The sequence below is a fragment of the Telopea speciosissima genome, chromosome 1, assembly GCF_018873765.1.
Source record: "Telopea speciosissima isolate NSW1024214 ecotype Mountain lineage chromosome 1, Tspe_v1, whole genome shotgun sequence".
In the NCBI taxonomy this organism is placed as follows: domain Eukaryota; kingdom Viridiplantae; phylum Streptophyta; class Magnoliopsida; order Proteales; family Proteaceae; genus Telopea; species Telopea speciosissima.
Window position 1 is genome coordinate 60,215,983 of NC_057916.1, and position 15,218 is coordinate 60,231,200.

The following is a 15,218-nucleotide window of genomic DNA, read 5'->3' on the forward strand; positions in this document are numbered from 1 at the left end:
GCTCGGAGAGGGCTGTTTGGAATGGAAGCAAAGAAAACACGAGGCATCCAATACTTATTGAAGCTTGGCGTACTGACCAAAAACTTGTGGCCACCCAGGGCCGCACTCTTCCCAGATCGGTGGCTGAAATAGTACCACCCCTTCTCTGGAGACTTCTTCAAGAAAAAGAACCAAGAGAAAAGTGCCACGCTTGCACCTCGACCCATCTCGCAAAACAGGGCGTAGAAGCCATACACGGCCTACCAAGAGTTCGGCACCAGCTGACCTGGGGACAGGTGGAAGTGGTCCAAGATCTGGTCCACCATGCAAAGGACGGGGAGCCTGAACGCGTACTTGAAAGGCAACTCGTACAAAGCCACCTCGCCGGGCCTGATGTAGCAGGCCATCTCCCCCGGGTTGGGAGCTCGGAGCTGGATGTTCTCGGGGATGGCATAGGTTGTCCTGAGATAGTTGAGGTCGGCATCCGTGATCGTGCTCGGGACGGTGTTGACACTCCCTTCTTTGGGCTTAAGGGCGTCAGCGGACGAGCTAACCGAACCAACCCCCACTTCTGAAGAATCGCCCTCACTTGACTCCTCATCATCAGACCAGGACGATCCAGAGCTCTCGGCTCGGTCCCCGGCAATTGGTTGGGCCACGAGGTCGGACTCTAGGGGCAATGGAGGCTCGGCAACCTCTGCCTGACGAGGCTCCACTACATCGGGCTCGTCCGAAGTCGAGCCCAACAAGTCTACTGTGGGAGAACGAGCGGGGAGCTCTCGGCTCAGACTCGCGCCCTCTGCCGCCCCGGCGAGTAGCTCGCCCATGTGACTACTACCAACTGACATACTGGGCGGAGAGGACTTACTGGTTGAAGAAGAGCTGAACACGAACGAAGCAAAAGCCGAGCTGATCACGAACCAGAAAGCACCGAGCGCTACAGAGCTGAGAAATCCGAGCTTGCCGAGAAGTCAATAACTTGGAGCAGTGAAGAATGAGCAGGGAGGAGTCGCCTATTTATAACTCTTGGGCTGAACTGATCCAACGGCCAAGGAGAGCTCAGTATAATTCAACGGTCCAGATCAAAAGACGATTTGAATTCCCAAGCCTGCCATAATGACTCTGCTAACGTGGCACTAACGCCCAACTGTCAGACCGTACAATGTCAAATCCTTGACAAAATGAGTTTGGCTCGGCCTCAAGAATCTTTCAGACGAGTAGACCAGGAAACTTCACTCATCAGTGCCGAGCCGATCCCTGATAAGTGGGGGGGCCTGTGATAAGGCATAAAACACCCCACCAATCAGAAACTGCCACATGGTCATTCTAAGAACCGAACCTAGCTCAGCGGAAGATCGGACCGACCCGATCTTCGATAAACCTTACTGCTTGGCCGAGCTCGTCGGACACATCCAAGTCAACTGGACCCTGAGCCGAACTCGTACGGGTCTGACGAAGTCGACCTAGTAGGCCGAGCTCTTCAGCCGATCTCTCGCCGCACGGTACGACAGATCAGTACCTACCCAAAGATCCCCCATCGTTGCTGAGCTGCACGCCCTCCGACCCCATGGTCCGAGCCTACGCAGGTCAGCCTTGATTGGAGCACCATAGCGCGGCCAAGCTCACACAACTAATGATGACCCTCAGGTCATACAGGCCGAGGCCGAACTCCTAAGCCGAGCTTTGAGGCCGAGCTCTCCACGAAGGCTACCATAACGCCCCACCGGAGATCACTGCACCACGTCAACACCACCCGAGAATCACGGGATAAGAATCGAGTCACGATCTCATCACGATACCGAATCACACTCCCATTAGGACTCTTACCTTAACAAGAGTCCGACCCCGAAAGAAACTCTCCACTCCACTCCGCTCCGCAGGGAAGAGCCTTACCAAACAAGGACTCTTACCATACTAAGACTCCTCCAACCGCCTCATCTCCCTCCATAAATACTAAGGTATGGAGCTTTATTGATGATCTCACTTTTACTAGCTGTTACGCTATTGCACTGGTGATCTAACTTGAGCATCAGAGAGTCCTAGGCCGGAGCCACACCGGCCCTCTTGTGCTCATCACTTGATCTTTGCAGGCTCATCCGTGGGTGAACCAAGCATCGGAGGTTTCCACACGCAACATTGTGCTACGGATATTAGCTGCATATATATACACACACACACACACACCTATTTCTTACATCCACATAATCCATTCAATACAAAATAGATAACAACTATTTATCATCCCAAATACATATAAATGCATAAATCTTGTTTATCATCCCAATCACTTAAATTCAAAATACATCTAAAATTAAAATCATGTTCATCATCTGAATCACTTAAATTCAAAATACCTGATAAATTAACAATCTTATCCTATAAAACTCAACTCCAATAATTCATATTGTTTGCCCAAAAAAAATAAAATACTAGACTCGACTAGTAGTTGAATGTTCCTTGTTCGAATCTTGATTGGGTCTGTGCCTCCCAAGCTTTATACTATTTGGGAACTCTGCAATTGTCTTACCACCTCCTTGATTGACTAAATTTTGAGTTTGTTGGATAGTTCCTATAATCAATAGTAATAAAATTAACAGTTAACAACCATTTAATAAATACGGATGACTAAACCATAAATTGTATATCAGTTTACCTTGTTGAGATGAAAAAGCATTACGACTCGCTACAGAAGAGTGATTCCCTTGTAGTGTTGACTCATCGTGACCACTATAGAGATTAAGTACCTATCACACAAATATAGATAACCAATGATTATTCTCAAAGTAAATAACAGTTAAAAATAAAAAGAGAAATTATCAGCACCACCCCCTGACGTTTACCTATATTTTAAAGCACACCCACTGACTACAATATATCAACTGTTACCCATTTTTTACCCATAATCTCTGAAGTTTAATTATTCAGCTTAGTTTTTTGTATGCGATTCTCGGTGTGACTAAGCCTATTCTTGGATCATTTTTCTTTCTCAAACATTAATTTCACAGAGATTATAGGTCCAATTCTTGAAATTAAAAATTTGATATAAAGTAATAGCTGTAAAATAAAAGGGGGCAACAAAAGTACCCTGCCGCTGGACATAAACTTTAACAAGAACATAAATATGTTACGGTGTGTTTGGAAGGCATTTCAACCCTTAATTTGCAAAAGGATATGCAGGTGTCAAGTAGAATACAGATGAAGGCATCTCAAGCAATGTTTAAACACTGGATCAGACATCAGAGTTTCGGGTTGGAGATCAGCAGTCCAACCTTTGTTAGTAAATTTGGGAATAACTGGCCAAAAAAAGACATCATAACTCTCTCTCCCCCCCCCCCAAGTGCATGTCTGAGAGAGTGTGAAGAGATGATAGGCTGAGAAGAGAGTCGGGGACCAACAGAATGAGGAAGGAAGAATCAGCAGAGGATGGTGGGGTTGCTAAGATTTAAGGAGAAGAGACAAAACAGGCTTTTCTTCCAAGCACCTTGAGAACAGAATAAGGAAGTACAATGCTGGGAAGGGCCCTTTAATGAAGGGTGTCAACTGGAAGAAAAAACTGAAGAGTACTTGTCTTTCTCAATCAAATTTTTATAAATGAAAAGATCTACCGATGCAGGGTAGAGTTCAGAGCAAACTTGGGTGGGGGTGTTTAAGAGAGATCTACCAGATAACTACAGCTTATGATTAGAATGATCTTTCAAATAACTTCAGCTTATGACCCATAAAGGAATGAGGTCCTCATTCCGGCAAGTCAGCAACAAAATTTCCTCCTTTGTATCCCCCAAAATGAAATGCATTTTGTCTATGAAAGAATCATCCTTGGATTATATTACTAACAGAAGAAGAATTAAAAATAAAAAGGATGAGACAAGCGTTGCAGGGTAGAGACCCCAACCATCAAAACCTTTGCTGAAACAGTGGGTAGATGTGTGCCTCTGTGTGTGTGTGTGTGTGTGTGTGTGAGAGAGAGAGAGAGAGAGAGAGAGAGAGAGAACAATATGAAATTCCCAGGACTAACAACCAAGGCATGGTACATGCATCCTCTTTTTACTTCTAATTTGGAGCTTATAGGAACCATACTCTAATCACAAAATTACATGCATGATGCATTGCAACTTTAATGTACAAAACAGTCACGAACAGTATGGAATAATCATATTCTTATACCCATGGCATTTGCATTCCTAAAAATGCTTTTCCAATGATCAAGTTTTGGGAGTGTTTCAATGCTTGGAGCCTTCAATATGTCTAATTAAACAAAAGATAATTTGCCTTCTATCTCCACATTCTTTTTTCAGGTATACAATTGTGTAAAAATTTTGTTCAAGGGTGACTATAACAATACCATCCAAACCACATGCCACAAACCAACTTAATATTTTGTTCCATATATATCCTCAAAGAATAGCTGAAATCCTGATCTCCGTGTGCAATGTTTTTCTAATATATCCTTCATTATCTTTTCCTATTCACAATTGATCAAGGACAAACAGATGAGTTTAAAACTACCAAAAAGTTCATTCTTACTTCTGTTCTATTTTTACTCTTTTTGTTGCCATGTGCCTAGCAATTTGTCATTACCTGGGATCAAACATCTAAATTACAACACTGAGCAGCATTGTATCAATGCCAACAAGCAGACAATGAATCAACTATGGGTATATGTATATTTTAACCCTAATCAAACAAAGAGCTATTTCTTAATAAGCCTACCCAACAAAGAGCAATCATCCCTTAATAACAGAGAAGCTAGCTTATAGACTCATTGGATTAAAATGACGTTCTTTTGTTATTTTCTATATGTTTTCAAAAATTAAAATGTAACCTTCTGCTCTCAAATTTTCAGAGAAACATAAGACAGTGGCGGTGCTTTTTTTTTTTTTCCTTCTACTATTATTGTGAAATGACTCTCCAGCTGCATGCTATATTGGAGATTCCCTAACTGACTAAGGGCTAAAAATCGATTACAGTTTACAGGTCCAAAATTTCACAACAAAATATGTAAACCAAAGGCTAAACAAACAAAGCGCATACACACACACACACAGCTATATATATAGTTGTCACAGTGGTGGAGAATGGGGAGAATAGGAGTGTGGGACAGAGGCAACTATTATGTCTTGGAAGAGCCTTACTAAAGAGAAGCAGCATTCTTGTTTTAGATGAAGCCACAACCTCTGTTCACTCTGCAACTGATGGTGTGATTCAGAAGGTCGTAAGCTGGGAGTTCAAAGATCCTAAAGTTGTACATACGGTAATAGACAGTGATCTTGTTCTAGTTCTCAGTGAAGGTAAGCTTTAATTGACCAGGTAAAAAATTGAAATTGAACAAATGAAAAAGCAGACATTTAAATTAGTAATTGATTCTATTTTAGCAAACAAAAAAAATTAACTTATTCTTCTGTGAGCAGGTAGGGTAGTGGAATATCATACACCTGCTAAATTGCTAAAACAAGCGGAATCATTCTTCTACAAGCTAATAAAGGAGTACTCTCTAAGATCACGAAGCTTCCTCAGCAAATCCAAAAATCAAAATGCAGGTTTGATTTCTTCGAATCTACAAATCTCAGAATTTAAACCAACGAAAGGAGTACCTGGTAGCTTGTGAGAGTCTCCAAGAAAAGTTCGACAAGAGCAATTTTTCCACAGATTGCAGATAAAACTCTGGTAAGGGATTTGCAAAATTAAAAATGTTAGTATTCGTTCAAAATCAGAGAGAGAGAGAGAGAGAGAGAGAAAAATTACCCCAGACAATAATGAGTCTCCAATCGAGTTCCAAAAAAGCCACCGAACAAGAAATCCTACAGGTTTGTGCTAGAACTATTTTCTCTCGGAGGAAATTTGCATAAAACTAATTTAGGGAAAGTGAGCGACAGGCAGAAAAACAGAGAGAAGGAGTGAAAGAGAACTCTCAAACGATTGAGAAGATTGAGAAAACTATCTCTTAAGTAAACCAGAGGAGATTTAGTAGGGATGAATGTGGAAATCGGAGATAATGAACGGATTTCGCGGGAAGATGGATGCATCGTGTACGGTGGGCTGTAGAAGAGATCGAATTTTGAACGGGGAAATACAAGAGGAAGCGGGCTGAGGAGGGAAACTCAAAGGGTAAATTGAGTTTATCAAAATAGAATGAGATCTCCCAATAAAAAAAAACACACTAAGAGAATCAGATCGTGCTATTAACCTACCACCGTGTACTTGGATTTACTTACCCAAAAAAATTCGTTGGGATGGGTACTTGGATTTATTTAACCAAAAAAATTAATTAAAAAACAGGTACATGGATTTAGTAATGTATCGGTCTCGACCCCGATCTAGATCGGTCTGTAACGGTTTCGATCGGATAGATATAGCCCTGTATTCTTCCAAAAATCAGATTTTTTTTTTTATTTTTACCCTTGTTCTTACCGATTTGCTTATATGGATTGGTCAGGGTGTCAAAATCAAACCGAAATAGTTTAACGGAGCCGAATCGAACCCTTTAAGCCGTGAAACCGTTTAATAAACGGTTCGGTTATGGTTTCAAAATTGAGGCCATTTAGTTAAACAGCTTGAGCCAAAGTGAACCGTTTAAAATTGAAACGTTAAACCGTTTAATAAATAGTTCAGTTATGGTTTCAAAAGTGAGACCGTTTACTTAAACGGTTGGAACGAAACCGAACCATTTAACCGAAACTAGACCGTTTAATACACTTAGGAATCAATATCGGTCTCCACCGATATCGATACGAATCAGCCAATCCGATACCAATTCCACAAACAATGGCTGGGTATGGGAATTCAAAAAGGCTTAAGCATTTGTTTTTATGGGTAGAAAGGTATATACAACTTTATCGATGTAAAGGTATAAGCAACTTTAAGGGTGTAAATCGATTTGGATTTTGAGATTCAAACTTAAACCGAATTGCTCAGTACGGTTCAACTTGATTTTTATTTTGTTCTGAACATCAGTTCTTATACGATTCGGCTTGGTTCCTATACTCTAATATACAATATATAAAATAATATATTATACTATAATATTATAGTATAGTATATATTATTATTATTATAAAATCTAATAATAATATTAATATAATGTATACTATATATATATATCTATATTATAATGTATTGATATTTTTTTTGGTAGAGTATAATGTATTAATATACTATAATATATTAATGGGAAAGAGAACGCTACCTGGTCCGGTCCAGCGTGCGGACCCTGCACCCAGACACAGGGCGTGTCACGTCCTCAAGGATTTCCGCCTTTCATGGGGACGAGGCATTCATTTCGTGTGGCACTGTGTCTAGATGTAGGGGTCTTGCCCCGCATGTGACTAGGTAGCATTATTTCTCCTTATATTAATATATTATAATAAACTAGTATCCAAAATATGTTTGGATTTGGTTCTGAAATTCAGTTTGACTTATTCGGTCTGGTTTCAGTTTTGGTTCTGGTACGAATTGACACCCTTGCGCAACTAGGCAAAAGATCTACACATGTACGCACACCCTTACAAAAAGTGAGGGCTCTACAAGTAATTTTTTTTTTTTTTAATTTGGGAGAGGATTTCCACACAGACGGTGTGGAGAGGAATCTGCACACTACACCAATATGTGTTTTAAAAAAAGTATTATTTATGTGAGACCCACATTTTTAGAAATAAATAAAAATAAAAAAAATATGTAAGAGGGAATTCCTCCACCGTGTAAAAATAATAAACGGAAATTTCAGATATCACAACCACATTTCTCCACTGTTTATATACGTTGTCGCAGACCTACCTTTAATGGCGGTCTTCGGCAACCGCTACCATAAACGTCCGCTAAAGTATATTATTTGATATGTAGAGAAATTAGGGCTGACAAGTTGGGGGATAAATATAGTTATCGTAGTTTTAAATACCGCATCAATAAATATCTCATATAATTACGATTTTTAAGATTATGTTTTTGCAATTGTAAGGTCCTCTATTATTGCGATGTTAAATACCGCATCAATAAGTATCTCATATAACTACGATTTTGTTTCTGCCGTTATAAGGTCCTCTATTATTGCGGTTTTTAATACCTTAGACATAAGTATCCCCTTATTACTACACTTGTTAACTACAGTTTTGTGTCCGTAGTTATAGGGTCCGCTTTTTACTACGGTTTTGAATTCTGAAATAATAAGTATCTCATATTACTGCGATTTTTAACTGCGACTTTGTTTCTACAGTTAGAGGGGTCATCTGTTACTGCGATTTTAAATACCACAACAATAAGTATCATATACTATTGAGACTTTTAATTGCGGATTGGTTTTCGCAGTTACAGGGTCCTCTGTGGCTACGGTATTTAAAACTGCAGCAATAAGTACCCCATTGTACTGCAATTTTTAACTGCAGTTTTGTTTTTGTAGTTACAGGGTCCTCTGTTGCTACAGTCTTAAGTACCGTAGTAATAAGTATCTCATATTACTGTGATTTTTAACTACGATTTTGTTTCCACAGTTACAGTATCCTCTATTGTTGCGATTTTAAATACCACAGTAATAAAAATATCATATTACTGCGATTTATAACTGAGATTTTGTTTCTGTAGTTCGAGGGTCCTTTGTTACTGCGGTTTTAAAAACCGCAGTAATATGTATTCTATATTACTGCGATTGTTGACTGCACTTTTGTTTCCACAGTTATAAAGGCATTTGTTAATGCGGTTTGTAAATACTGCAGCAATAACTATCCCATGTTACTGCACAAGAAGAAACCGCAGTTACAGGACATTTATAGCTGCGGTTTTATAAAACCGCAGTTAACTATGTGTAGCTACAAGTGTATTTTGTTGTAGTGTTACCTGGGTGTCAGGCAGAATAACGGCATCAAAAAAGTATTTGGGAAGTACTTACCTGGATGTGGGCAGCGTAACGACGTACGGGTGTCGGGTGCTGGGACCTCAGACGGCGTAGCGGCATCAGAGAGCTTCGGAAGATAGGAAATATTGGGTAGAGTAACGGTGCACGGGCGTCGGATACTAGGACCTCGGACAGAATAGCGGTGGGGATTAGGACCTCGGGCAAGGGGACTAGGCCATGGGAGGCTTCGGGTTTTTGGACAGAACCGGGTTAGGAAAGGCGGGTCCGGAGGACCCGGACTCCAAACAGATGGACTAGGCCCGAAGGCTCGAAATCATATAGGGGCAGGGCTCCAAAACTAGGAAAAACACAAAAAACTGAGAAAATGGAGCTCTGGGGTCCCCCCTCTCCTCCACTTGAGAACTTGTTGAAATGAGGGGTGGGGGGCTATTTATAGGCAAAAGTTCGTCTGGCGGCGCCGCAGGAGATTTGGCGGCACCGTCGGACAAAAAATTTTTGTTCTAGGTACCCTAGCGACGGGCGCTACGCCGTGGTCGGGCGCGGCGCTGCCAGGCAACGCCGTGGTCGGGCGCGGCTCTGCCAGGCGACGTCGCGGCCTAGCGCGGTGCTGTCGGACGGTGCCGCGGCCGAGCGTGGTGCTGCCAGGCAGTGCCGCGGCCGCATATGATGCCACTACGCAGTGCTGATGCCACTGGGGTCAGGGCCTTAAGCGAGGGCATCGTGGGGGGTCATTCCAGGAATGCGGGGGGTCTGTGAGTGGAAACACAATGGAACAGGAGGTGTCCGAGCTATCCCAAAGGAAAGGAATATTTAAAGGGCATTGCCAGTCTTTCGCATCCGGTTGTCATCATCTTTGGGGGGGTGGCAAAATTCAACGTCTACAATCATTATCACTATGGATGCGAAACAAAGTTAGTGGTTCTATCCCTATTTTCTATTATTTATTTGATTGTGTTCTTGAACGCCCTATGGAGATCCTGGCTTTTAGGGTTTTGTCCCTATTTGAATCAAATTAATCTAACAACTTTTTCCTAAAGATTTACAGTAAGCGATATTGTAGTTTTCTACTTGTAACTACATCGTGACCTTACTGTTGCAACAGATCGAAATTCAATCAGATAATTTTTTTCTAGTCGTTCCTCACACAACAATTGACAGCATACAATCATGTCACAACCTATGCAACTAGCAAATGTATGCAGTTTATTTATCTTACAGTAGAAAGAAAAAAGAAATCCCAAGAACGGCTTCAATTATCTCTTCGCGTTGCAATATCTGTTATTGCAGAATATGAGCTTTGATTTTGTAAGAGGTGTGAGATAGTTGATTTCCAGATATTACATTGCTTCTCATCTTCGAACAACAACACAATCTTACCCACGCTTGTAAGAAGTCTAATAGGGTGAAGACCTTGAGCTTCCTTAGTTTCCTTTATCAAATTGATAATCTTATCTGGGGATAAAGTAACAAAATACAACAAAGGACAAGTGAGAGAATGATATTTTTTTTTCTGGTTGAATTTTACCATAGTTAAGAGAACCAAAATAATAAATAAATAAATAAAGTTTAATCTATATGAAATGCAATAGTACTCATGGAGTGTAATTAATGGAAAAGAGAACACCATCCAGTCGCGTAAATGACCGCCGCATCCCTGGACATTTCCATCTTTCCAGGGGTGGAACGGTTATTACACGGGCCCCTATATCTGATGCAGGGGCAGCGTACGCTGTGTGACCGGGTGGCAATCCTTCTCCTGTAATTAATATACAAATCATCAAGGTTGGGAAACCAGATTTTGCTTTGTTTGAGTAAAACTTAATTTCTCAAATTCTTAACCATCGTGACAAGGTTTTTGTTCTATAAATTATAAATGTGCATAAAGATTTTAGGAGAAATTTTTGATCCACCCATAGAGTTCACCCACCATTCTAGGGTTCACAAACCCTTCTTAGGGTTTTAGTATGTTTCAAAATACCCTCTTAATACCCATTCCTGTCCTCTCCCGACCCTTTGTGAATGGGATCTCATTCACCGTGAGCGGAGGAAAACTCGGTCCAAGATTTTAAGGCATAGAAGTTGTAAAAAACGAGATTCTGACTCAGGTGAATAACCAACTTAGTAAAAAATGTTCCCTGATCTGGACTTTTTAAGAGTGTTGGAAACTCACTTTAGAGAGAGAGGGCTCGGTCTGAGTCACACTAATTGATGGTTGAAAGAACTTAAGGGTAGGGTTTTATACCAGGCTGCGAGGCCCTGCTGGGGGCAATGGGAGTGTACATATGAACATCCAAGGGGAGGGGTGGGGTGGTCATTTCACCGCCCCATGGGAGAGATTGTATGAGGAGCTGTCAGGTAGCGTTCTTTTTCCCATAACCTAATGGTCAAACTTGCCAAGTCAAAAAAACAAAGGCTATTTTGGTTCATTTTGAAGAATTAATTCTCCATTACTAATTTTCAGTGAAACCCCTAAAATCTTCAAAAGAGAGAATGGACTCCTCAAAGCCAATGATCATTATTATTATAATTTTTCCTTTAGCATCCCTTCTTGTTCTCCATATTTTTTCTCTCCTTTCGGATTATGTCATATTTCTTATTTTCTAAATGTTAGTGCAAAAAATTACTTGACTAATCATGACTCACAAAGACTCGCTTGAGTCAGCTTTTTGGGTTAGAGTGAGTTGACTCAGAAAACCGGATATTACAACTACACCCACCATGCCCAAAATTCCTTGGACTCTTTCATTACGGATTAATCCACTGTTGGAACGGATTAGTACTTTGGGGAAATGTAGAATAATACACCTACATATGACTTGAGATCTCAGAATTTTGGATCATCTACGATCTGGGGTTGAGTGGCCATCGTGCAGTGCTCAATCCACAAGTCACCATGTGGATTTCATGCCAATTCAATGGTTGGTAGACGATGGCCTGACATTTTTGAATTTTGAACGATAATTTTAAATTTTGAATTGCCATTGTCTACCATCCATTGGATGCAGCACGAAAGCCGCTCAACCCCAGAACACATAGGTTCCAAATCCTAAGATCTCCTACATGTACGCTTCATGTGTCTAACACCTGTCCCACTTATTGTCATTTATAGGATGAAGAGAGATATTTAATTATGGAAACAAAAAGTACAGATGTTAGCACATGGCATGTTCAGGTGAATGTACATGCAAGCAGACAGAGGATCTGAACTCCCTATTGAGATGAAAGCCAAAAGTGAGTCTGAAAAGGTCAGTATGCATGTGTATATATGTGTGCTTATGTGTGTATTTGTCGTATAACAAGACAAGGCAAGGCAAGGAAAGGCAAGGCAAGGCAAGGCAAATGGATCTTACACTCCTTGGAACTTGTTAGAAATCCTCCAAGATACTTTTTTCCTGATCTCAATACAAGCCTGTTGTGTTTGAGGTAGATGCAGAACATTCTCATTTTTATGTCCCCTGCATGATCCCCATGCCAAGACGTCAGTAACCAATATTTAATTAGCAGTTATATATGCTAGCTGCTCATCACTCCCTAGTATTGTATTGGATCTCTCTCTCTCTCTCACCAAAGTGTAGTTAGAAATCAAAGAAACAAAAATGCAAACAGTTGGCGTGCACATTAATTCCTTAATTTGTCTTACTCACCCGATGGCGTGCACATCGATAATTGAGTCCCTTTAGCAAGCATCTCAAGGTCCTTTGAGAAATATGTATCAGCTTTTAGTCTGGATTTAAGTGTTGCAGCTCCCCTTAGACCTAACAACATCAATACCGGTGATTGTAAGTAATATATATAACATTGAGAGCAACTACAATAAATCTGGTTCATAAATATGGATTAATGGATGTAAAAAGACTTTACATGTTGCAGCAGTGGCTGTGAGTGTGATCATATCAGAAGAGTTTGTAATGGCTAAGCCGGAATTGACGGCGGCCGCAACATGGGTTCTGTGGGCACCTGCAGACTCTGCAGCCTCAGCACATACTGTTGCCACCAATGCAGCAGCAGAAGCAAAGACAACACCCATTCTCTGGTTCCAAGATCCACCACCTTCAGTATTACCCATTAATCCATTTATCTCTTCTAATTCAAAACCACCTTTGGCAGCAAAGCCAGCAACTGCGGCTGCTAATTCTGCAACCGAAAGAGCTGCATGGACTTTAGCTGTCTCTAGTCGGATTTCCTCCACTTTCTTATGCCTACGTCCTTTGGTGAAGCTATGTAATGAATGCCCCCTTAACCATCCCTTCATGTATTGCATGTTCATCTTAACAGGAACAAAAGCACAACTAGTCAGAGTTTATAGTGATGGAAAGAAATATATAATATACTACTACTTGGCAAAGCTGTCTTGCTACTTACTTACCCAATTGTTTTTCAGTGATGTATGCCTCTGAAGTACCCAAAATAGTGTCCGTCCAGAGGCAAGCCATTTCTGTAAAGAGCCCACAGATAACTTAGATGGTATCTTCAGAGAGAGAGAGAGACAGACAGAGAGAGTCCTTACCCATATGCTTTCCACTCTATTCATAGTATCTTTGTTGCTTTGAGCTGAAGCTCTTTTTGTTCCTCCTATTTCTGTCATCTCATCATGTCTCTGCTCTTCTACCTTGTTGCCATTTTCATGAAGAGGTAAGGATACACTCTGCAAATCCCATGTCACCTAATTGATTATTCTTGCTTTAATGCATGGTAAATTAGTATAATAATACAGTAAAGTGTGTGTGTGTGTGTGTGTGTTTATGTGACACATGACACTACCTATTTTGGGTGGCAGTACATGTGGCATGTGTGACACCTCTTTTGGTGATTATACAATGTGGGCTTTAAGACTTGATACCAAATTTAAGTATCAAACCCAAAAGCCTATGCTATTAGGTGGAGATGCCCAACTTATATATGAGAAATATTCCCAATAACAATCCACAGTGAGTGTGAGTAAGTGGAAATTAAAAACCTTTTAGTTATTGTATAGAAATGGTGGGTACAAAGTGATATTGTATAATTGGAATAGTGATGGGATTTTTCTCACATCTGTTGAGAATATCTGAAAGAAGTCAGAGGCAGATGGGCTCCATGAACGAGATAAGAATTCCATGGCTTCATGAGGGCTTTTTGGAACCTCTAAAGAATGATTACATGAAGATGATGATGATGATGATGATTTGTCCTTGTTCAAGTACTCTAGAGCTTTGTAGGGATCCATCTTCTCCAGTCTCCCACTCTGCCATAGTTTTCATTGAATAACACACAAAAAGAAAGCAATGTTAGTTAATTTCACTGATCTTGTCATTCCTTTTTGAGAAGAAGAAGAAGAAACTCAAAGTATACACAAATTTGCGTACAGTATAAGAAGGTAATCGATGCGAAGGGGCAAAAGAAACTCTCCGAAATTTCAGTTCTGATGATGATTCTTCCATTAGAATGCTACTTGGCTTGGTCTGCAAATAGATTTGAAGCTCATGGTGTTGAGAGAATGCTTTATATATATATATACATTTATCAGAACACTAGATTTTGAAGGGGACCATAACCATAACCATAACCATAGCCACCCTCTTGAATATTGTGTAAGTGGACCACTAAGCTAGATTTAGTCCACTAATTGCATTATGGAATTTATTCTTTTGTAATGATACTTATTGTGGAAGTTTCATTAACACCATGAATCAACAACAAATTAGCTTCTTTCATGGATATGTCAGTAATGGTCCCCCATAATTAATGATGATATGAAGGAACACAAGAAAAGTTGCAGGAGAAATATCTATGAGCTAGGTGAAAGAGAGCCATGTGTAAAGCTAACTTGTTTTCCTATAGGGAAGGGGAAGACTTCTACCTTGTTTTAATTTTCCTCTAGGGAAAGCTTCTATGCTTTCTTGTGTTGTGGGGACAGATTTTTGCACACGAACAAGAAAATGGGGACCTAGCTAGCTAGGATAATAAGACAATAAATACCCCATTAGGAAATGTAACTAAACTATACCCAACTGAAAATGGTGGAAAACATCAAATAGCCACACTACAAATGGAAACAAACATAAATATCTTATTTCTTTGAAAAGTAACTCTCAAGGATATATATATATAGTTTCATGCACTGTGAGATGCTAGAATGATCAGAAGCAGAGAGTAGTAATCAATCTCATCTCTATAATTGATGAACAAATATGGCAAGAACACTTACCCTGAGAGGAAGGTCTTTGTGATGGATAACCTCTCTATCCCTACTAGTCTCTTTATATTATGGTTTAAAACATACTATAAGAGGAATAACACACGTGAATTGGAGGGCCCTTGTATATAATATTAGCTTACAAATAAACCTAGCTTAGAGCCTATTATCCCCAGTTACTTCTATATGAGAAAAAGTACTAATCTTCCTTCTTAACATAAC

At 40.3% G+C, this 15,218-nt stretch overlaps 2 protein-coding genes across 2 annotated transcripts; one reads left to right on the forward strand and one right to left on the reverse strand.

Annotated features, from left to right (window-relative positions):
• Positions 1-4,630: 4,630 nt before the first annotated feature.
• On the forward strand, positions 4,631-8,940 carry LOC122652085 (putative ABC transporter C family member 15). Its single transcript, XM_043845758.1, has 5 exons — positions 4,631-4,634; positions 5,025-5,267; positions 5,388-5,516; positions 8,642-8,664; positions 8,797-8,940. Exons 1-5 carry the CDS (start codon positions 4,631-4,633, stop codon positions 8,938-8,940), a joined length of 543 nt encoding a protein of 180 aa, XP_043701693.1.
• Positions 8,941-9,986: 1,046 nt separating this feature from the next.
• LOC122648900 (VAN3-binding protein-like) lies at positions 9,987-14,039 on the reverse strand. Its single transcript, XM_043842200.1, has 7 exons — positions 13,854-14,039; positions 13,329-13,466; positions 13,188-13,256; positions 12,683-13,088; positions 12,466-12,576; positions 12,172-12,276; positions 9,987-10,273 (listed from the first exon to the last, which is right to left on the reverse strand). Exons 1-7 carry the CDS (start codon positions 14,025-14,027, stop codon positions 10,071-10,073), a joined length of 1,206 nt encoding a protein of 401 aa, XP_043698135.1. The 5' UTR covers positions 14,028-14,039; the 3' UTR covers positions 9,987-10,070.
• Between the last annotated feature and the right edge of the window lie 1,179 nt (positions 14,040-15,218).